General features: G+C 39.2%; 1 protein-coding gene across 8 annotated transcripts in view; it reads right to left on the bottom strand.

Annotated features, from left to right (window-relative positions):
- The window catches only part of ARVCF (ARVCF delta catenin family member), a 278,579-nt gene that overhangs the window by 47,065 nt on the left and 206,744 nt on the right, over window positions 1-24,770 (bottom strand). For all 8 annotated transcript variants that reach the window (XM_034068130.1, XM_034068129.1, XM_031047772.2 and 5 more), the window contains 3 exons: window positions 19,078-19,261; window positions 5,511-5,628; window positions 4,051-4,222 (listed from right to left, as the gene is read on the bottom strand). In XM_034068130.1, coding sequence (XP_033924021.1) covers window positions 4,051-4,222; window positions 5,511-5,628; window positions 19,078-19,261 — 474 coding nt within the window. The remainder of the gene's footprint in view (window positions 1-4,050; window positions 4,223-5,510; window positions 5,629-19,077; window positions 19,262-24,770) is intronic.

Consider the following 24,770-nt stretch of genomic DNA (forward strand, 5'->3'; position numbering starts at 1 on the left):
CCTATAGAGAGAATGTGACCAACCTCTAAGAATACTCCAAAAGAAATCCATCTATATAAGTCAAAGTTTTCAATCTGTGGCCCAGCTGGTATTTTTCCCATTTGATTTTCACAGGACCCACAAATATTGGTTTGGAGTTCCTAAAAAAAGGTGACCAAATTTAGCAAGTTAAAGAGCCTACCAATTGCAAACCTCCCCTGGCCTGACCCAGATCACGAGAAAACCAGCTTCTATAGCTCTGAACAACCCCTCTACCACTCAAGCCTGTCAGTAACTCTAGTGAACAGGGATGCTGGAATAACCACATTAACAGTAGAAAAGACATAAAACATCCTTTTTCTGCCCTTCTATGCGTTTCCCTACTCTCCAAATTTTCCAGCCTGAGGTATGCCAGAGGAAAGAGGATGCTCTTGGATGAGAAGCATAGCTCCAAACTTTGCCAAGAGACAGACAGCTTTAAACATGCCTGCTGACAGGTCTGTTATATGAGACCTGGCTGCAGGAACTGGCACAGCACTGTGGTTTGGGAAAACTGCCTGACATGAGACTTGCTTGTGCAAGATGCAATTTACAGTCTCTGAAAACAGTGGGATTAATTCCTCCCCCTTCATTATGTAAGAAATAACCAAAACATGACCTTCAGCATTTTCAATCTGTCAGAAACTCAGTACACACTTTGAAGTGTGACCCAGTGTTATTAACCACTAATGTTGGTGACTTTCCCCAAATGTCATTTTGCTTTACCACATAATCAACACAGCTATTCAGTTAGACCATTTCTGCTGATGGATTAACCCTCAAAATCCTTCTTTCTGGTTAAAAAGTTGAAGAGAGATTTGCATAACACCCCCCCCAACAGTCACTACTGTGCTTCTTAATAAACCCACTGACCCAGACTGCAGCAGAGGATCAGAAAGCAAGGGCTGAGCTCTGTCTTGTCAATACACCCATCCTCTGCAGGCTCACCAGCCATATCTGCAATCAGTGTCTCTCACAACACTATTGAGCAGCATTTGTTGGGTGGTGCAATTAGCTTTGGTTTTATTTTCCCAACATTCCTCCTTTGGCTCAGCCCTCCAGAGCCCACTGATCTGAAGCAAGAGTCACAAACTGAAAATGACCCTGCCTTTACCCCAGAATCAGTTTCAGTAACAGTGGAAGTCTCCAGGGCGCTCACAGCCTAACAACTTCCCAGCTGACAATCAAGGGAGGCAAACTTCAGTCTCAGCCTTGTGTATTCCAATTGCAATTTTACTTGTTGTGCTGGGATGAGAAACTAAAGGGCATATCCCCCGAGGCATTTACTGGGGTAGGTAGCTTCATCTAGCTAGCCTGAGTGCCAGTAATAAAGATGCAGCAGCTCAGGCATTCCTGCCCAAGCAGGCAAAATACCAAGGATCCCTGAGAATACACATCCAAGCTGCTGAGTTTTCATGCCTACTCCTACCCACACTGCTAACAAAGCTGTACTTTGATATGACAATGTGCACATGTAGGTGCTCCCTCTTTCACAGGGTTACCAGGCCAGTTGCAATCAATTACCTCACTGCACTTACACCATGAATGAATAAAACCTTGTTTTTAATATTCTCAGTGTGGAAAGACCAAACTGCAAATGCTCACTCAATTAGAGGATTTCCATGCCTACTGGAATGAACAGGAGGATGCTCTGGAGTGCAGTGGAGAAGGTGGTATGAGCAAGACCTTCATAGCAGCTCTAAGCCTTGCATGTGAAAGCTGAACAAAGCGTATTATGGTGATGATGAAAAGAAAGTATTGCAACAACTCACCTTGATTGAACCACTCCTCTAATTACCAGAAAAGCAGCAAAAGAAAAACAAAAATTTACAGGAAGGAAGAAAATACAAAGGAACAGTCATAAAGAGCCAGAATTTCACAGAAAAGGTTTAAAACCTGAGTCTTACAAGAAATACTACAGAAGTTTAACCAATTAAAAAAACCAAACCAAAACAAGATATTCTACTTTTTCCCTTTGGTTCCTGCTGGGAAAAAGTAAAAATCTTTCTCTGCACAGCTTTTTTTGATTCTTCTTTTCATTAAATGAAAAGGTTCCTACAGAATTGAGGGGACAGAAGGATGACCAGCCCTTCGCAGAGGTGCTTGAAATGCTATGATCAATGACCATGAAGTAAAAGAAACATGGAAACGCTGCAAGATCAAGTGAACAAGAGGGGGAGAGAATTGATACATTTAGAGTCCTAGACTGGGAAAATTAAGGCAGGTTCAGACCAGGGATTCACGTAAATATAACAGTAAGAAAAGGAAGCTTTTCTTTATGATTTCAGAAGCACATTTAATGGGTTTTAATTTACATTTTTGTTTACACAACAGTTGCCTGTCCCCCTCTATCCTTCTGATCTACATACTGCCAGCTGCGAGCTCAGCATTACTACCACTTGATTTCCACCTAGAGAACAGCACACTTTAGAAAGAGGAGAAAGAATATGTTAAAATATACCCCAGAAATTGTCATTTCCTGCTGTACATACAGAACCAAGCCCAAGCTGTCACTGACTGCCTGCACTGCTCACTGAAATCCAAGGGTTCAAACTCAGTGTCAGACGATTTTGAGACCAATTTGTCCAGAAAGATGCAATCAGAAGCTCTGGCTGATAAACAGAAACTATCAGGGCGTACAGACACAGGAGATACATAAAGGTGGGCCCCAGAGGAAGCAGGCAGACACTTGACAGAGGACAGCCACCCGAGCGCACTCTCTTTTCACGGTCATCAAGAGGAAGATGACAGTTCTCAATCAGCACACTCCCCTCCTCCCACAGTGCACACTCATAGCTTTTATGTCTAAAAATGTTTTCACTGACTGTGTTGCTCTCAAGCAGCAAAACAACAGGGAGTGCAAGTGGCAGGGAACAGGCTTGAGTCAGCACATGTCCAAGGTGATATTAAAGGATATCACTCTGAAGTTTCAGTCACTCACTGTGAGAACTGCCTGGCCAGGCAGGTAAAACTCTTTCTTCAGTGTTTCCCCCAGCAATTCGGAGATGCACATAATTTTTTCATTTTTTTTAATACAGTTTATATCTAGCTGGTGACAGACTAGTCTGGAAAACCAAGTTCACACTGTGATGACTTCCCTAACACATATGGAAACATGTAATATTTTAATAACATGTATAGGTCAGATCAAAGCAAGAGTAACACATGCAGCACAGTCTGTCAAGTTCAAACAATTCCGTATCAGCTTGTCAGGACCAAAACCTTCTTCAGACCTGGTTATAAATAGTAAGCCAGGATGTGAGTACACATGAATGAGGAGAATGAAGCCTAGACAGAAAACAGAGTTCATTATCTCTGAATTCAGTCTAGAATACTAATTTCTCTAAAACAACAAAGAAAACTGATATAATTTGAGTGCCTCTTTCTAAATGAAAGATGGAAGGAGGGTTACTGAGACTATTAATCCTCTCTTGTAATGAAACTCATTTGCAACACTCATGCCCCAGAGGAGAGAACAGGTCTAAAAGTGACTGACAATTAAAAGCTACATAATCATGTTTGCAATTTAAATTACTGGAAGAGTGACTGAATTAGCAGGTTGTATGTTTGGGTTGTGAGTGGGAAGGTAGGCTGTTAAGTTTGTTTTCAAACGTGAGGGACTGCAGGCATGGAAGATACACACACAGGACTACCATGCAGGGAATAAATGCATGCTGGCCTCACTTCCAGAGACTGTGGCACATGCTATGCAGCCAAGATACAGCCAAGCAAGTAGACTGAGCAAAGATTTGACAAACGCAAGAACACAGCACTGCAGAGAAGAGGCAAGGCAGAGCACATTTGCCTGTGTCCAACAGCACTGTCATCTGTCAGCATGCACCACTCCTGTTTACAGCCAAACAAAACTCTGGCAATTATGGAAAAAATTCCCAAACATTTAGTAGTAATGCAACAAGGGAGATGAACACATGCCACGACACTACAAACACGCAGTCAACATCACAATTTTGCCTACACAGCAAAATTTACCCCCAAATCCATTTCCAGTGCCAAGCTCTCTGCAACACATACCTTTAGCTTTTTTCCCACCGAAGCAACCAGCATCGTCTTTCTTCTTCTTCTGAGAGCCTCCCATACTTGCAGTCTGACTGGCATCCAGTTCTTGGTACTTATCAGCTCCAGGGACCTCTTTGTGGACATGATAGGAAAGGTTCCGCATGATGCACACACAGTTCTCCACAGACTGTTACAGAGAAATGTGTGTTATACGTAGTATTGCACCCTCGTAGTTACAAACCATTAATTTATACAGTGGAGCATTTGGAAGAATTTTAAAAAAGCCCACATGCCCCAGGAAAAGAATGTAGCTTTCAAGGAAGACTTAGTCAAAATCCCTTCAATTAAAGTTTATTCTTGTTCTAAAATTGATTTTATTTTCCAGAAGTTAAGTACTTCATAAATAGCACCCATTCAAAATGAAAACTCTCTAATCGAAAATACCACCTGATCTTACATAAAGAATACAATTCATCAAAAGATCAAACACACAGTGGAAAATGATCATACAAGGATCTTATTTTAATACAAACCTCTCTCTCATTCTTCCAAACTTTAAATCCCCAAGGAGCCCATTTTATTAAATTTTCCCTGGTCAAAACCTTTGTCTTGTATTCTCACTGAATTCCTCACATGTCCTGTAATAGCTAACCCACAGCACGTCAGATTCTGACAAGAGCAATGCTCTGTAGCTTGCAATGGAAACCATCAGGTGGTTACAAAATCCACTTCCAAAATTATCTGATTAAGTGACAGGGCTTTATAATTCCCTTGTACAGTCCATCACATGGTACGACTCAAAAAGAATAAAGTAACGATGTTATTTAAGCTTTATTGGTGTTAAAAAGCAATAGCATGCTCTTTCTTTTTTAAGCAGGTTAAATTTATGATATTCCTTTTGCATATAAATATGCTCTTAAGCACTGCAGGATGAGATGATAATAAAGAACAGATTAATCAAATCCGGCACCTAAAAAAACCAGCCACAATGAAATTGCTGCATGTCTGAAGATACTCTCTTAATGTCTAAGTGCTAAAGTTCTTAGAGATGGTGCTGAAAAAAATCTTTAAAGTGGGAACTGAGTCCTCTGCTGAGTCCTTGCTGAGTCCTTTGCAAAGCACAATGCAATGTGACAGAATTCCGATTTGGAGATTACACTTAAAGTGTCAATTAAGTAATGCAGAACAATAGCAATAACGTCACTGATGATGATGATGATGATACTCTCCCCACCTATCATAACCACTTGCCTTTGGTCATGTCATTGGCCACACAAAATAACATAGCAGCATCATGCTGCATGATCATGACAGTACAACAGATTATCGTAACAGAGATGAGAGGAAGATAATTAACGTCTTTTCTGAGGCAACCATAATCCACTTCTGATACTAGCAAACAGAAGTCAACCCCAGTGCAACGTGTCAGCCTAAATCAATGGAAACATCCATTAAGTTTTAATACTGAAATTCACCTTATTGTCTGTATCCTTCTTGCCAACTGCAGACTGTAGAGCATGAAGGAGGGCATCCACCAAGCCATCACACTCTCTTAGTCTTCTGCGTGCTTCTGCTCCATCTGAACTTACATTCCTAACAGAGAGATTTAAAGGAAAATTTAGCCCTCTGACCTTCACCATAAAGTTGAAGGTGTGTCAATTTGTACTAAAATTATTAATAACTCAGTATCTTGGATGAACAATTCAGAGGCAAAGTCATCTGACAAACCTGTTAAATCTCAGTAAAATATGGCAATGCACATCTGCAGCTCCCTGAATCTGAACAAAAAGGGGGACAGTCACAGAGGTGCCTATAAACCCATTCTTCTGCCTTGTGAATCCAGTGATAAATCTTGAACTGGACAGGATTTGTCAGAGCGAACAGTATGCAAACCCAAAATTTTATTTCAAAGCCTGAAATTTTAATCTGAAAAATATTTTCACCACCTTAAAAAAACATGCAAAATCACAGGACTACTCAGTGGAATTCATGGCCACAGAAACTGAATAAATCCAGGTGTACAATAAACTACTTTAATTAATTAATCTGTATATGAAATTGTTCTTCACTTTGGCCCCCATCTGCTCCAAAGAAGTCAGATGGGAGTCACCATGTACAGCTGGTGTCTCCTTGACTACACAAAGCTTCTCCAAGCCCATTCTGTATCACCAGCTTTCTGACTGGAAGTTACTGTACCTGGTTTAAATCCTACAGTTTGACATTTAAAGCTCACCATTCATTGTGTACAGCAGCATCAGTACAAAGCCTGAATCAGTCACATTTAGAAGCTAAAAGACAATAGTCAGTATGTTTATACGGCTTTAAATTTCTCCAAACATTGCACAAGAGAATGGCACAGGTAGAAGATGCGAGACAGAGCAGTGAGAAGGCAGTTGTAGTTGTTAAAGTTGGATGTATCCGTGAGTACAGAAACTGTCAGAGGGGAGAACTTAGCCACACTTGTCCAGGGAGCATGCACACTATGTACTGAAACCCCAGCCTTACACAAGCACCAACATGCTATTGCTCAATAAATAAATAAGATTCAAGTCAATTTTCCAAATGCTGCCTTTCCACCCCCTCTCCCCACCCCCCTTCTTATCTTTTATCTTTAATTTTTTTGGTGGGAAATGGAGTGGCAAAATAAGTGCTTGCTGGCAAAACCACTATGGAAAGTTTTCCCAAAGGTGAAATGCACTAATTTCAACACCACCACAGCCAACCTTTCTGGGTGTCTGACTTCCCCAGACTCACATAAAGCTGAGCTTTCAAAGCTCAGGACACAATCCTTATCTTCTGCCATCAGGATAGTGCAGCCAATGTTTCTTTTAAGCTAACCAGGGAATTGCCAATCTCCAAGTAATTAACAAATCAACCATGGTCCACTCCCGTGGCTCCCCATCACCTAGGCAGGGTGGTGTGTTAACTAGGTGATTAGGAAAAAACACCACATTTTCTCAGAGACCTCTCAAAATCTGAAGACATTTAAGTGTGAGCTGGTTGCTGTAACAGCACATTAACTTTTAATTAAGAAGACAAATGCACAGAATAAATCCTTTCCCTAAATCCTAACACAGCCTCACCTCTAGCAATAGCTGATAAAAGACAGGTAAAGTGGATATCAAAACACAATTCCACAGGATACATGGAGGAGAGAATTCTATATGCTCTTCTTCCACCTCCAGTTGTACTAATCCTTCTGTATTAAAAGCCCAAATGTGAATTTTAATGTAAAGTCTTTATGAAACGGAAATTAGAATTCAAATCCTCTGTGATACCAATCGGGAGTTATAACAATAAACGATAGCAACTCCACCTCCAAGCACATCTGTTAAAGTGAAATGTTACTTATTAAGCTTGAGAGTGACACAAATGAATTAAAAATGGTCTTACCTGGAGCTGTGAATCACATTTCTTATTCCTTCATTAAGTTTTAGAAATAGAGAGCTAAAAATACATCAGGAACACTTGCAGACTTCAATAAATAAATAAACCAAATTTTGCAAAAAAAAAAAATTCCTTGCTCATGACCATTTATATGATTTTTTAATGGTCCATTTGTGCTATCACACTTGTAGCATATTTTTTTATACTGCTTTAGTTATTAACAGCATCACAGTAGTTTGTGTGCTGCTTTCTTACTTCTTGGTTTGTATTATGATTAAAGGTGGACAATAAGATTAGAATTGATGCTATAAAAGTGTATCAGTGGCTTGCCAGTACCACTTGCTGTTTCTTCAGCTATAGAATAATTTACAGAAAATTAATGTCTCAAGAAAAAATTCCCATATATATCACACAATAACCATAAGAACTCTGCAGGATCAAATTAGTATCTAATTAATGCTACAAATAAGTTATCCAGCCATCGAACTTTGCAGCTTTCATGTTGTTGTAACTAATACATCAGAAGATGTATCCTTATATGCATCTCATGCAGAAACATCTGCTCTATAGATACCAACACTCTTGGGACTCTGCTAGTCCTCTCTCCCCAGGTAATGCAATTCCTGTAGGCCATGAGATTCAACACAGAACAACAAAGCCATGTGGGGATGGTGAAAATAAAGACAGTATGCCTTGAGAGTGAGTTCTCATCTGTCAATCCCAGAAGACCATCAGGGTTGGTTTCCATCATCTGGAGTAACCTTGAAAAACTGCAACCCAGTAAAATGCCAGGTTGCATTTTTGCCTTGGGGTGTTCATACTCTATACTATCTACCTCTTTGAAAACATCACCTGGTAGTCATGGGACTGTGGAGACAAAAGTGGACAAGAGAGCTAGTGTCATTAAAAAGGATAGAAACTGCAATGGAATAGCATGCCACTGACAGGAGTAAGGAAAAATCCCTTCCAGTTTCACATCTGTACTAGAATTGTTCTGGACCTTACAGATCTATTATACAAAAAAAAATGTAAATAAGTCATGTTCCAAAGGAAGCTTTCAGAACAAAATCTCTTAACACCCTTCTTTCAAGAGTGATGAAAATCAACAAATAGGTGACAGATCAGACATTAACACAGATCTGTAGTCATCTCGCACTGGGCGACACCCCACAGAAGGAATGCAAAGCCTTGCCCAGGACAGAAGCTTCCTGAAACCCATGCAACAGACAGATATGCAACACAACATCCAGATCTGGGTAGGGTTTTGTTTTTCATTGAACGTTTCTACACATTAGACAAGCATTATTTTATACCAGAAGAAAATAAATTCTTCCGTGTATGGAGTGTTTGTTACAAGACACTGAATAGAAAAGAAAGCTAAAACCCTAGAGCTGAAGTGTTTGTTAACTGTTACTTAGGAGCGAGACTGTCATGCAGCAACTGGAATGACCCAAAGATTTTGGAATGAAACACATTATCTCAGTGACTTGCTTACTGGAACAGTTAAATATCAAGAACCTCTGGAGATGAAGGTAAAGGTACTTTCTAAAGTCTGAACAACTCAAAACAGGAACTCTGCAGGGCTTTTGAGGCACTAACGATGGACAAAATCCTGTTATAAATGAAAATAAAGTTGAACACCTGTTTAAATGGATGGGAATAGGGAGGAAGAACAACCCAAACTACTTTCACACAAAAAAGCAGTATAATAACTGTCATTCATCTCTGGTGTTTGCATAGTCTGCCTCCCTTGCCTTATCTCTTCAAACCAAGAAGACCTGAAGAGACAACTTCCTCTGCTGCTCTCCCTGACTTTCCCAGTTTTCATTCCAAGAGTCCATTAAAATGTATTTTAAAACCAACAACAGAAACTTTCTTACAGCACACTGCAAAGGCTTCACAGAAAGCTTCACAGGTGCTTACTGTAAAGATACACAACACACTCAAAAGAACAATTCTAGGAGCAAGACATGAAATTACTTTCCATGTTACTCAAAGTACATAGGAAGGACTCTATGACTGATCTTATGTAAAACAGTAAAGCACAAAGCTTGTTCCAGAGATTTTAGATCCCCAGCCTACAGCTGGAAAGAGTGACCTGGATTCTTCCTCAAATTCTTGGAATCCAGACTGTAGACATGACTAGTGAAAAAGGATTTGTAATGATGTTAAAATACATGCTCTGCCTGGGAAAACAAAACAGAGGAGCACTAAGTAAATGCTAAATAAAAGTAAATACCTGCCAGCATAGAAACACATCAGGCAGGAATCCAGCCTGTGGGTATTAAAGACTTCAGAAAATAGATGGGAATGTGCTGAGAAATCTGTTCATGCTTTAGATAAAATTATAATTATTACCAAATAATTGTCTTAGTAATATGCAAGTCTGAAGTAGCATTTACATCTGCAGAACAGAGTTGGTACTCAACAGCTCTAGGATAGGTGAGCTGTTACTACTGTCTGTGCCATGCACCAAAATTATCCTCAAGAGTAAAAGACTTAAAGGTAATTAAATGCACAGCACTTAAGCCGTAGTACTTCAATACAAATCATGTAGCAACATCAGAAAAAATATGTGGAAACCTTTTGTGTGGGTGTAGGTTTTTTTAATAACAAAGAGAAACCTGAAATTACAAGCAAAGAGACACATTTTTTTTTCTCTGAACATTAAAACTACTATTTCCGAGACTATTGCTGTGCCTGTCACCTGTCTGGAAAGGGCCATCATTTGTTATCCCAGTGCTGCAGATGAAGCTGACAGCCAGAAGGTAGGGTATTACTAACACTTACATAAAATTTCAGTTCAATGGGTGTAAAAAGCACTATGTTTGGAGACCAAGCTGCGGACAAAGACCACAGGTAGGGAACTTCGGGTTTTGTGTAAATAACTGAACTGGAAATTTTCAAGACATCCTCCTAGTAACACTTCCACCTTTCTCTGGAAGAAGCATGGCTGAGAACTGAATCTGATACAGCAATGGGTTCTTTTCAACAGCCTCTTTGTGCACACTGCAGAGTCTCAGATTACCCAAATGAATCCTACTTTTTACCAGTGTAAACAACAATAGCTATTTTTGTATTGCTGGGCTAAAAAGTAGTATTTGCTCCTATATAGTCTGTCTCAGCACTGTTTAAGAAGATAAGGATACCTGTGATCATTACAAACTGGAGTGCTACAAGTGACTGGGGTTTCCTGGTGGGCTCCGTGTGTGGCACTGCACAAGGGGGCTGAGTTAGGGCAATGCTGTGGCCAAGCTGACAGGAAGTATGCACACCTTGCTAGACCCTAACACCACCACTGTCCACACACTGAGTTTTATATACTTCAGCTGAGAAAATCTACAAGGTTCTCATGAGTCTAATTTAAATATATTAGTTGTTCTATCCACCTATGCTGACAGTCAGAACCTTTACTATAAAAACACCCTTAGACACCCACACTTTGCTTCACTATTCAGAAATTAGTACCTGGATGTCAGCCAAAGGAGACTTGATAAATAACAGTTGCAGTAAATGCACTCTATTTCTGAGTGTATTTCTAGGTACTGAATACCCCCCAAAGGAGGAACATACAGCATTTTAAGATCGTTTGTTTCATTGTTTCACTAAAAAAAGAGAGTGAGCTCCATACTTCAATTCACATGAAATATCAGAAAGTTTAATTGGTATTGAATTAATTGTTCTATAAAAATAAGAGAGGAAAAGAAAGAAGCTTCCTGTGACACAGACTGACCCAGGCAGCACTGGTCAAACAGCTCTGTATAACACGGTGTCTGGCAGCAGACAGCTGATTTGGAAATCAAGGACAGAATGTGGTAAAGAAAATAGGAAGAAGCCAAAGTCCAAATGAAGTGAACAGAAAGAAAGGGGTGCTCTACTGATACTGATGTCAGGTAGGGAACATCTGTTAAACTGAGAAAAAGCGTCCCATATCTGGGCAGGAGATCCCACTGGAGATTTCTGCTCCACTTAGGCATTCACTCACCAGCTAGACCCAAGAGAAAAGCACCAGGGCAGCCTGGCTGCCTTGCATGTAAAACCCTTCCTCCTATGTGAATAAAGAGATTGATTTTGTTTAGTTGGTCAAATGCCCCAAAGAGGACATACCAAAAGCCACCCCAAAAATTTCTTCACATTTCTGTCTGTACTTCAGAGACACTGGCACAGAGCAAGAAACACACAAAGCACCTTACTACATGTCTCATACTTACGGCAGCCCTGTCTACAAGAGCTCCCTGCAATAAGCAGGTGCTCAGCAGTCAGCAGTACAGTTTAACAAAGTACAAATGTCAAGTCTATTTTTTGTTATTTGTGGCTTTCTATGTCCAAAACATCGTGTAATACCTTTTCAGTAAAATGCTGACTGGTTACCTCCTGCATGACCTACTTGGAGGGCCTTAGCTTGTTCTCCTGTAATGCAAAATGATGCAGAAATGCATTACACAAGAATTCCATGATGCCCAGCAGCAGCTACTTAGCTTCCAAATTATTCCAGTCTCTGCTTGGAGGAAACGCAAAGAGGCTCTGCTTGCTTTAACACATATGCTTGCTGAAACGTGAGAAGAATCTCAAAAATACAAAACCAAGGTGGCATTTATCTAATAAAGGATCATGGCTCCCACGCCTTCCAAAGCAAACTATGTCTGTTACAGTGCCTGCAGTGAGCTTTGTTTCTGTCTTGCCCTTCATCCCACCACAGTGACAGACATTTTTTGTTGATTCCTCTCTCAGACAGCCCAGGGAGAAGGGACCTAGATTCATTCCTAAGTAATGACAGAAGGCAATAAGCAAGTGCAAAACTTTACATTTATACTTCAGATTTGACTGCAAAGCATTAAGGTTGCATGTAACTAGGTTATGTCTCTGCTGCTAAAATCTATGCATAATTTATTTATATTACAAGCTAAACATCAGGAACTGTCAGGAGGAACCCTAACAGCTCCTTACTAGCACGAATTAAACGCTCTGCTCATCATATAAGCCCCAGGACAGCCATATGCTGTGATCCTGCACAGTATCAGTAAGCTAATTAAGAAACTGCCTTTGCTCTCTCCTCTCCGTTGTGTAGGTTTTTAATTTGAGTTGGTTTTTTTCCAGCCTGGGTTGGGCAGATAAGCTTCTCCCTTTTCTGTGCTGTTTCTGCCTCTAAAGTGAAGATTCACAGGCAGTTGTCTCTTTCAAAATGATTTCTTTGCTGGAAGTCCAGTTCAAAAGTACCTTTTGCACAACAGAACACTGGCAGTATCATTAGCTGCAGCTTCTCAAGCAGCAGTCTCCCAAAGTCTGTGTCCACTATGAAAACAGTATGAGTGAACTAACCTCCAAGTACAGTGGGTGGGTGGTCAGAGACATGCTGCCTCTGCCCCCATCTCCTCTCGGTGGGACAGAAACACGGTAAGCTCTGCAATAAGTCCTGTCTGGGCCTCCTTTGTTAAACAACTGCCCTATGAACACACACTAAAAGACTTCATGAACATGGATTAAAAATCAAACAAATTTGTCAAAAAAACCTTTCTGAAGCGATGGAGAAATGTAGCTGCTGCAGGGAGGGCTCTGTACTAATGCTGGTCTTGTGAAGCTCAAATACCACTTTGTTGCTGACAGCCAGAGAAAATAGAAGTTGGCCCCTGAAAACTCAGGTTTTCGTATCTTCTCTGCCTTGCCATGCTTCAATAATCAAAGCTCCCCTGACACCAATGGCAGCTTGGCTGGCAGCACTGCAGCAGCATCACCTGAGCTTCACCTCCTGTGCTCTATTCTTCACTAGAGAGCTCTTCCAGGTCAAAGATTTGCACTTAAGTGCCTTCTTACTTCAGTTTGTGGGAGATGAAGACTGCCTCAAGTACATAAGAGTGCAGGTAGGACAAATATTATGTGACTGTCACCACATACTATTATCATGCCTGCAGGATTTAAAGATGGATAGAGCTTGAAGGTAATTCACTTTGAAAACTTTAATTCCCAAGCTCTTTTCTTCAGAGAAAAGCCATACATTAATCATTAATAGGAAAGGCGGGCATAAGCACCTGGCTTTGACAGCCTTTCTTCAAATACAGTACGCAGAGATGAGAAAAAAAAAAGGACACACCATTGTAACTCCTACGCTCATACCATTTGTTTCCAGCAAACAAAGAGAATTTTTCTGCCAAAACAAGACCACACATTCCATTTGACAAACCTTCTGTAACATCCACATGCCTCACACATTCATGCTACAGTGTTTGTGAGCATACACATATGCACAAGTATATAAAGACGTTAGGACTTGAGGAATGAGGCCAGTACCATTAAGCAATGTTATATATGATTGAAGCACTCTTAAGTTACATCTGCAGGACAAGATGTACATGCATGTATCTTAATGCTCTCTGTCATCCTCAGAAAAAGGCTTAAAACATTCTCTTCCAAAACCTCTACTTGGCACATCCTAAGTATTAATGATTTACCATCAACTCCTTGCAGCCCTCTTTCCTCTGCAGTATATAAAAGTTACAGAGGCTTGCAGATACCTTTACATCATTTCTCATCCCAGTGGAGTATGTTTTTGGCTCTGAATCTACTGAGTCCTTATCTTATGCCTTCAAACACTGTACCTCATACTTATCGTAACTCTTAGGTTTTGATTCAATCGGACTGAACTCTTAATTTATTCTTACAGGAAGTGCTTATTCCCACTGTTGTCTCTAGGATCAGCCACTTCAAAATCATTGAACTACCAGCATTTAGAAGCTTCAGGGGAAGGTAAAGACAGAGGTGCCAATCCCTCATTAAAGACAGCAATGTGAAGCTCAGTCCAGACCCAGTCAGGCACTTACTAACTTGAATCTCACAAAACCAGAAGGAAATAGGGCTATTAACAATTAGACCACAAAAAGGTTTACACCATTAATCTTGCCTGCAATTATGTCAGAACAGAGCAGAACATCAATGAAGTCCACACTTCTCAAGTCTCTTGCAATAGCTCCAGCCACCAGTTTTGTCCCTACTCAGGAACTGATGCTGGACAAGCTGTTATATGCAATTTTCAGCTGAAGAATGCATGTTTTTAGCTGAAGTCAAGTGGGTGCAGTTTGTTTGTGTTTGTAGACCCACAGCCAGGTCTCTGAACCCTAAGGCTATTTGGGAATGTGAATTCCTGTGTACTTGGAGAATTGACAAGGAACACTGCAACTACAGATGGTACACCGGAAAAAGGAGCACTTTGCATCTGTTCGCTATGCAAATTAATTCATTTAACATTTGTTGACAGCAGGTCAGTTTAGCACAGGAATCAGGCTAGAAAGTTGGCAATTTAGGAACTAAGTTCTACTCTGTCCTCTTAGAAGTAAAAAATCCAAGGGAGAATTAAAAGTAATTAGGCAGAAAACAGCAATTAAACCCAGAATGAATTTCATTTTAAAACCACTAAAATCCTTGCTGCTTCCAGAGAACTAGAGATCATGGTGGTTACCTACACAGAAAACAGAACATATAATGTGACCGTAGCAGTGCTCTCTGAAACACAAATGCAACACTTCCCCTCTAAAGCAGAAAAACCCAGAGATACAGTGAAGGTCTCTGGTGCTGCCCGCATGCATGTGAGCCAGCCTTGGCTCCATCACCATGCAAGCAATTCAACAGGTACTCTTCTCCTAAAGCATCTCAATACCTGGGTCAAAGTTGTAGGAAGGATCATGAAATGGCCTTGTTAAGATGCACAACATTATTACATTACTTAAACTGAAGAACAAGTTGAAAATGAATGTTTCCAGATTGCAGACCCCAGTAGGGATTTAAGCATTTAAAGACAGGGGGAGAAAAAAGGCAGTAACTAGATGAGACATTATCTACATACCTAAAAGAATAAATACCACGCAAAGACATGGATCTTGTCTCCAAATGAAATCAGTGAACATATGTGCATATTTAATGATTTTCCTAGCAAATGTATTCCTTACTTCTTCCCCAGTTCTACTTTTCCATAGCCAAGAAACCACTGAATTTCAATAAATCAATCTTTGTTTTACTGTTCCTTTCTGAATTTCCACCATACCTATTTGTCTCAACAGGTTCAACACAATAGAAGAATACCTTATTTATAGAACTATATCCAAGGTAGCATCTATCACTAGACTTGTGACCATTTGAAGTTGCAAAATTATTACTCATATTGTAGATCCATTTATCATATTGGGTCAGCCCCTAGAATCAAGACACAGCAATGTAAGAGGAAACATCTTTTTCCTGATCTCAGGATAAGAAACAAAATTATCATCACCCATACTAGTTTCTGAAAACTTCAGTGTTTCTTGGTAAACACATAAAAAGGATGCAATAAATTTAATTATCAGATCATTGTTTGCAAATTGGCTGTGCTGCCAAGTCTTTATTTTGCAAAGGGGAATACAGGATTCCCAAAACATTTGTTTGAAGAGAGTTTTTGGTAAGTACATGGAAGGACTGCACACAGAACCCACTTGCCATGTTTCAGATGATATCAGGATTCAAGAGGTCCCTACAATGGCCACAGTCATGGAAGATTTTACTTCAGAAGCAGCCCTTAAAATAAACACTGCTCTCAAAGTCAACATAAACCTTTGCAGTTGTCTTTTTCTTCCTCTGATTCTTACTGGCTATGTAGACATTGCCAGTTAGGTATGGTGGTTTTGTAGGAGCGTCACCAAATACCACAGATAATCCCACAGTTGTTTCACTTGTGTTTTTTGTAAATAGTATTTGAATGGCTTTCTTTATGATAAACTTTGCAGTTTCTCCAATTTTCAGATTGTAAATGACCAGGTTGAACATTACCCAGTATCATACTCAGGCCTCTCTCAAATAGCAGATCAGACAGATCCATTCTGGAGCACAGGTCCTTTGGCCTTTAAAACTAAAGTCAACACCAAGAATCACAGACAGATTTTTCATACTTCATAAAGTGTGTAGAAATCGGGACTATACACAAAGCCAATAAACTTCCCTAACTTCGGGTAAGGGGCAAAGGAGTGCATGGATCATGCCTCTTATCTAGCAAAGTTAATACCTAAGTAAAGCAATACTGGTGTAAATAGAGATGTCTGCTAAGATTTTGGCTTCAGCTACTGACTCCTCTGCTAAATCATCCTTCCATCCCACATGCACCTGCAGCACTACACTATATGTGCTGCTAATACAAGATACTAATACGCCCTTAAGCTCATGCAGGTCAAGTTGACTACATAGAATACAATTCACCCTGCTCTCCTCAGAACTGGGTACACACCAGCACCTGAACTCCCAAAGTGAGGAAGGAGAGAGACCTACAAATTACACAAGGGAAAAACATATTGTGGACAGGACAGGAAAAAAGGTGCAGCAAGATTTGAAGAAGAGGTAAAGACAAAGAGGTAGCTTTTTTTTTTATGACTTGTTTTCAATTATTTTGAAATAAGTGTTTCCAAGGCTCCACGTTATCAAAGGAGAGACCCAGAATAAGAACAAAGTAAAGATGAGAAAGCAGCGTCAAAAAAAAAAAAAAAGGCAGGCAAATAATTAACTGGCGGTTCATGCTGTGAATCACAGAGTTTGAGACAAACTCGCCCACATCTGCTGATAAACTTCATTAACTGAAAAAATGATACTGAAATGAACATGTCCCGCATGCATAACACCTGCCTTCTGCTTAGAAAGCTAGACTGCAAGGACATCTGAAACCTTAGAAGTTCAAAGATGCTCTCAGTTGTTTTGGAAGACAACACAGCACACCTAAGGCGCACTTTCAAAGGGGGCACAGGAGGCTGGCACAGCATCAGGACTAACCTTCCAATTAAGTCTCAAATTGGTAAACAGTTTGTAGTCTGCAGTAAGCTCCATTCATGGAAAATTCAATTTCTAGGAAAAGTGCCTGTGTCAACAAGAGAAGAGTAGGCAAAGAGGGTTTTAAACAGTGACGTCTGTCAGACAGATGGCTGCAACAGTTTTTTCTCTGCTGGTGTTAACTATCTTACTTTGCTGGTACTTTTAAGGATGAGCTGCAGAGGATTTCAACAAACAATGCAAAATAATTTCCAACAGGAGTAATGATAAATATTTTTGATATGCCCATTTTTATCCCTAGATCTGGCAATGTTCTACAAATGGTAATATCACCAATGCTGGAAGTATGATCAACTGAAGACTGCTCTTATCTCACCTACTCCTGCACTGTTGTCATGGACTCACTTTATCTCACTGCAAGAAGTAAAAAGACAGCAAGACAGTTGTTACTCCTTCCTGTGCAAGAGGTTGCTCTCTCCATGGCACAACAGAGACACATGGACAAACTACCTTTCTCAGATTACCTTTCCCTTCTAACCTGCCATCATGTCTCCATTTACGTTAAACTACTTTCAAGCATGAAATCAACCTTGTTCCACATCTTAACTGAAGTTTCAAGTTTTCCACAAGGAAGCATATAGTTCCACATGATTACGACAGCAGAGACCAGGGGTGAAAGGAATGAAATAAATTTCCTCCTTTCAGGAACAGAACCAGTCACCATTTACTGGCTGCTGTCCTGATGCATTTGAAGTGAATTCAAGACCACTTTTAATCACCAACAGTTCAAATTCTCTAATGTATTTCAGCCCTACTATGCTCTACACCCCTCTTAATCAGCCTGAAGAATATAACGTCCAAAGTGGCACAAGGTTTTGCATAAAACCAGTACCTTTAAAAAAAAAAAAACCTTAACAAACCAAGCCACTCCCCTCCCCCCCCCCCTCAGCTATCCTGGAATGTAGAAGTTTCAGTGGATACCATACTAATAAAAATTTATGATATGGATTAGGTTAGTCCACTAATGATCAATTTATTGTCTACACTTACTGGAAAATCTCATATTCATTCAGTTAATCCTTTTATCCCCCAACATGACTAATTACTAACTCCATTAGAAAATGAGACACTAGTAAGTAAAAACTTATGATATCTGGAGCCTATTTAAAGGACCTTAGTTTCCAGTGGGACTGCAAATAATTTCCGTAATGGGTGCTTTCAGAACACTTTTCATTACTTTCTTCATTTGTGAAGTTACCCAGGGGAATAGTTATTGCAATTTGGAAACCACAAGCCCAAGAAACAGAAATGAACCAACTTCTGAAGATGCATTAATCAGTAGAAATCTGACAGAAGTATACTCCAGAGAAACAGAACATATGATGCCAAATCTATTTGTTTTGTTCAAACTAACTGACTTCTTCATAAAGCTGAAGAATCTAACAGGATATCTCCACTATTTTATTATTTCAAAGAAAAGCAAAATGGAAGACTGTTTAGAGAACATTGCTTCTTCAGTTTTTTCAGCCTGCATTAGGCCTCCTCCTCACCCCAGCTTCTACTATGTACTATCCTACTCTCAAGGTGCTCTTAGAAATACAAATACAATTTCTAATCAGAAAAGGCTCTTAGAGAGGTCCTTAGTCACTTTAGCTTAAAATAGGAGAGTGTCCACAAGTGTTTGTGGCTAAAACTGCATCAATGTTTCAGGCTCAGCATAACTCCATTAAACCAGTTCCTCAACATCTTCAAGAAAATGCCTTTTGATAGGAAAAGGCCTAAACCCAAGATGGGAGTTATTTGAAAACACAGTTTTCAAATAAAATAAATCCTAAACGTGTGAGGTGGTGAACAGAATAACACGCCACAGCTCTGCCTTACCGTAAGCAACCAGAAGTGTTCTTGAAGACAGTTGTCCACTCAGCATCACGAGGCTTAGAGTCCTCATTCGGCTCGCTCTCCCAACCAGAATGGGGTATAATCACCTCATTGGTAAGCGTCTGCAGACCATGGTTGATGATGACCATCTTTAAGGGCTCATAGGAGGATAAATTCCATAGGGTGCCTGCAGGAGAAACAGTAATTATTAAATAAGAGAGTAACTACTAGTTAAAAATCTCCATGTTAAACAGAATCACTAGACTTGCAGAGACTCGCTAGATGGTTAAATTAAAAAACTAAACAAAAGAGCAAAACCACTTGGATGAGCCACCAGATATCACACAGTATAGGGAAAATTCCAGTTGCTGCAACAGAAACATTTCCAAAAGCATGGAAATACTTTTATCAAGATACAGATATTTTTGAAGTCATCAAGTCCTACAACAGAATACAGAAATAGGATGTGCTATTGGATAGTGATAGGATTTTTATGCTGTGTACAAATTCTGATACACTTTTAAGTCCAGCTATGCTTGAAAAAGTAAAAATCCATTCAGTGCAGCAGACAAGAAAGTTGAGTAAGTCTTCAAACAGGGATGAAGTTATGGAGAATCATTCATCTTACACTTATCCTCTGCATAATACTGTACTTTATTCAAGACTCCTCTCTTATTTACTTTCACATTTTCCTGTCACAGGCAGTATCAATGTTCAAATCACCTAGTGCCACAAGCATACGATTCCTTGAAGAAGCTGAGAACCAGAACTCCTCTGCCTTTCCAATTTTACCTCAATTATAAACCAAAGAAGACAGAAGTCAAACATCAAAACAATGTTAACAGAACAGCCTTACAACTGTAAAAATATCCCTCGCTAAGTGATACAACTTCCCAGGAGACCTGTATCACTGTCCTGACACTTATTGCTCATTAGGTTAGGACTAAAACAGAACATTCACTTTAGAGATAATTTTTGCATAGGCCAAGCCTGGTTACACTTGACAACTATTAGCACCAACACTTGGAGGGGGCTGGATGCACACTTTAGAGCTCCAAGGAAAAGTGTGAAGACAGCGTATTTCAGAGAGAATGGAAATGCTAGATTCCCCAGAACACACAGGTAATCCTTCCTAAGCGGATGGACACAATATTAAACTGAGGCTCCCAATGTTATTACAACTGTGAACTTGTGCATATTGTAAATTGTAAATATTCACCTCTTATACACATCTAAAGCAAAACACAAAGGAACAAAGATGCAACCTTTTGTTTCAGTTTCTTTCAGCTACTCTAAGTTTTAAACCCTATGTTTTCCAACTTTAAAAGTGACTGGAAAAAGATCTGGAACTGTAACTTCTGTCACACAGTTTAACAAACATGTATTTGCTGGACCTTTCAGCCAAAGGAAAGCAGGTAGTAGTGAGGATGTTTGCAGCTCTGCAATGACCCGATGTGCTGGAGAACTGCCCGAGCATCACCTCGACCACAGGCTGCTATCGCGTGGGAACTCTACTTCACACTCAGGCTTTTGCTGCTGCAAGTCAGAAGTGTCAAATGCCAATTGCCTATTTTAATATCAGAGTATTATACCCATTTAGGGTCAGGACAGGAATTTTATCTCCATTTCAGTAGCAACTGACACTTACACGATAACCTCAAAGGCAGATGATTAGCAGAGCTTCAGGAGTCAAATGCTCTGGTATTTCCTATTCAAAGTGATCTGTACAAAATCCAGGCTCAGACTTCAGAGACCATATTAATTAATAAAGAAACTCTGAGGCAGACAGTGTGAACACCATAATGTTTCTTTCAGTCTTTATCTAAAACCACAAAAAAATACTCCACTTTTTTGGCCTACTGCCCTTGTTATTCACAGACAACACACCAGATGAGATTTTTATAACTTATTTTTTCAGCTCTCAAACAAGACAGTATAGGTAAAATATTAATTAATTTGCTCTTTGTACCCATTACAGTAAATCACCCTTTGTCATTACAAAGCACCATACAATGGAGAATAAGAAAAAAAATTACCCCAAAACCACGCAAAAAGTGCTAACTGGCCCCATTTGGTTGTAGCAGAAAGCCTTTACTTCTTGCAACAAATTGGCTCAAAAATATACATCATAAATAAATGTAAGTAAATATTTACAACAAGATTACAAAACCTGACATATAAGCTACCCAATTTATTTGAAATACTTCACTAGACACTCTTTCTTGAGTTACTGCACAGCAATTCCTTAAGTATATCAGATTCACTGGTATAAAAATAGTAATTACAATTAAATCCATAAATGCATTGCTAGCTCCGTACTTCAAAATCTAAATGCAAAATCCAAGCATCCAGCACTGAATAAATCCCAGGACATTACACAGGATAATCATCTCTCCAGCAAGCTTGGATTCAAACTGAGAACTGAGAAATGTGGGTGCAGAATACCCTCGTTCTGGAGCGTTATGTCAGAGTTTCCTCACAGAATCATTAAATGGAGCATTTGGTACTTGCAGTGGTCAAAACCCACACTATTAGGAAAGGATGGCACCAAGTGAGGAACCTAGTACAGTGTTTGCCAGGATCCTGCATTTCTGTTCCTTTAAAACTGCAAAATACTGCAATAGGGAACAATGTGAAGATTCAAAATCATCTGTATATGGAAAAGCTAAGTTTCAAAATCTGACAGACCTTCAATTTTATGAGCTCTTTCCTTAAATGCACATACTACTTCTGCACCTGAAATGAGAGTCTGCCTCTGTCCCTTTCCTAGAGGAGTGACATAATCTGTTATCTGTATAGTGAAACTACAAAGGCAAATTTTACTGCTTAAGAATAAGGCAGAGTTATAATTAAAAGGCTAAAAAGACCTATAAAATTTCCAAAAGCTCTAACATTACATGATTCTAAGTAAGTTTTTCAATACTCAAATCTTATGCTTGCTTTAAAACTTGAAGATTTGTGCCTAGATTTCGATACCTTCAACTCCATTGTGTAAAATAAAATCATCATGTCTAAACTCCCTCTTCTATATTCTCATTCACCAGCAATTATTTAAAGAGACTAAATGTAACTGGGATTCAGCAGTATTCCAGGTAGACTGCAACACTGAAAACAGCACTAACCTGACAACCTTCCACAACCAAGCCAGCTCCACTGACACTTGTAACCCCATCCAGACCAAGAGAACTACCTGCCCTACAAAAGGATCTCTTGTCCATACACAGAAGTTTTATTAAGAGTCTGACTGCAATAAACCATTTAGGGCACACACATTTTGACTGTCAATCTCAATGAGTGGCTACCAGGCAACAGAGATTGCAGTTAACAGAATGCCTTTCCTCCTTCTTCAAATCAAAACCCCCCAGCAGTTTACAAGCTTTTCAATTTCTCATCTGCTTCCCATCTCTCAAGCATTTCATAGAAAACGCCAACAAACTGTGGAGAAGAAAACAAAAAAAAGGAAAAAAAAGGCACAAACTCTTCAAATTATTCAAAGATTGACAAGCCACGTAAATTCATAATATTCTTCTTGATGGTTGCATGAGGAAAACCAAAAGAGTCCCTCTGTTGAACAGCACTCAGTGAAGGAAAATATGCAGCACTTAACAGAAAGGTAGCCCAAGATAAATAGGGATGAGGGAATCTTGTGGTTCCAAAAAAAGAGAGAAAAAAAAAATCATATTCAAGGTTGACTTAATTGGTAAAATATTCCACAAGAAAGGATTCAGAAAATAAACAGTGACAAAACATTTTTCTTATTCAAAATTATGAAGCAAAGAGGTCTAAGCCCCAGCGTTCTTTCAGCTCTTGAGAAAACAAATTCAATGGTAAAAGACATTAATAGTGACAGCCAAAGAAACTTAAATCCAAAAAACCAGTGTAAAAGTTCAGCTCAGACTGTAGGTTTTACTCAGAGAATCTGAGTAAAAAAAATCAAAATAATTTAAAATCCCTACAAATTTGCAATCCATCTTTAAATATCATTCTCTGTCTCTATTAGCATTACACATTAATGATCTAACAAGCCAGAAACACTGTTTTGAAAACCACAAGTTTAAGTAATTCAAGTGAATAGCACTCAAAAGAAATCAAGTCACTGACACAGCAGAATAAGAGAACTGAAGTTACCTAAATTTTCTACACCCTTCCACTACAAGTACTGACCTTTTGACTGCAGACTGCATGAATTTTAGGACTAGGGAAAAAAGATGAACTATTACTTTTCAAAGATGATAAATTTTTTTACCATTCTTTAATTCATAAATACTATTTGCAATAGACTTACCTAACTACAACTATGAGCTCTACTCTTTCAGTCTGTTAAGCAAGGATAATAGCTACAAGTTTTTTTTTTTTTTAAGTACTGATCATTGTAAAAATGCATTAAAAATTACTATAAGCTATAAACATAGCTAGATGATTTGTATAATACTGAAAGTGATTCAGGTAACAGCCATAATTTCCTAAATCTCTGCCTTCTTGGAGCTGTGGAAAGATTTCTAAAGACATCATGACAGAACAACATAAATGCTATTATCTTCTGAAATGCAAGGGAAATCTTTTCCTGCTGTGCCTGCTTACTTGCAAAAATCCAATGTCACCAAGAAATCAGAAGCTGTTAATTTTTTATCTATGGTCCATACCAAATAGTTTATCATTTGGGAAAGATAAAGAGCTCTGCATAATATTCATGGAGGACTTCTTGTCACATGGTGCTCCTGCGTGGATCCGTTTGACAGACTTTGTATCCTTCTAAGTCCTGAAGACTGGAACTGTATTTCTTCAAGTTTAGTGGTCAAGAACCTCAACATGAACTACTCTGTCACAGATTACACCATGAAAAGGAACCTTCTTCTGACAAGCCTTGTATTAGAAAATGGAAGGAGTAAGCTCATCTGTGATCAGAAAGTTCAAGACAGCATGGTACTCCAAAGAGCAGGTAGTGTCCCATCAGCTGACAAGATCTTAGCACACATAAATGCACAGGTGTGAATTCTGAGTAAGGTCACCAATCTGTACGTTTCTATTACTGTATCAAACCAAAATATTTCCTCTGCAGAGCATATTGAAGGTCAATCATTTTTAAATTAAAACCAGCCTGCAACATGCAGCATCAGGAAAATCACGTCCTGCACTACTCAAAAATCAGTGCAATGTCGTTAAACAACAAAATCACTTTCAATGTTTTCACGAAGAACAGAATTATTCAAAGCTCCCAACTTCTGATTGCTTTTCAAAGAGAATTTTGGTCTTGCATATCTGACTGGAACATTTCCTCCACAAAAAAAAATCCTTATCACTCAAGAGATTTTTTTTTGCAGCTTTTGCAATCACAACAGATTTAATTCTTTATCAGCTTAATCCTCATTTCTCTCTGCTTCTCAAGAAAGTGATCTACTGAAAATACAGCAGTACATTTCCAAGACTAGAAAGGGATGCAAGGAAGAATTCTGTGGAGTATTTCTCACCACAGCTTTACTCATTATTTACTTACAAATACTCTAACAGCTAAATCACGCTTTTCTCAGTGCAGTGGATGGGAAACATTTTCTAACTCTACACTTTAAAATGAAATTAAAGTGAGATCTGTGTTATTTTATGAATGTATCTTTAGTTTTGAAGGTATTTTTACATGCCTCATGTATCTGCCTTACCTTGAGGGACATCATGTTTTAGTGCCATCTGCAGATGCATCA

The sequence above is a fragment of the Melopsittacus undulatus genome, chromosome 12 (assembly GCF_012275295.1).
Source record: "Melopsittacus undulatus isolate bMelUnd1 chromosome 12, bMelUnd1.mat.Z, whole genome shotgun sequence".
NCBI classification, from domain to species: Eukaryota; Metazoa; Chordata; class Aves; order Psittaciformes; family Psittaculidae; genus Melopsittacus; species Melopsittacus undulatus.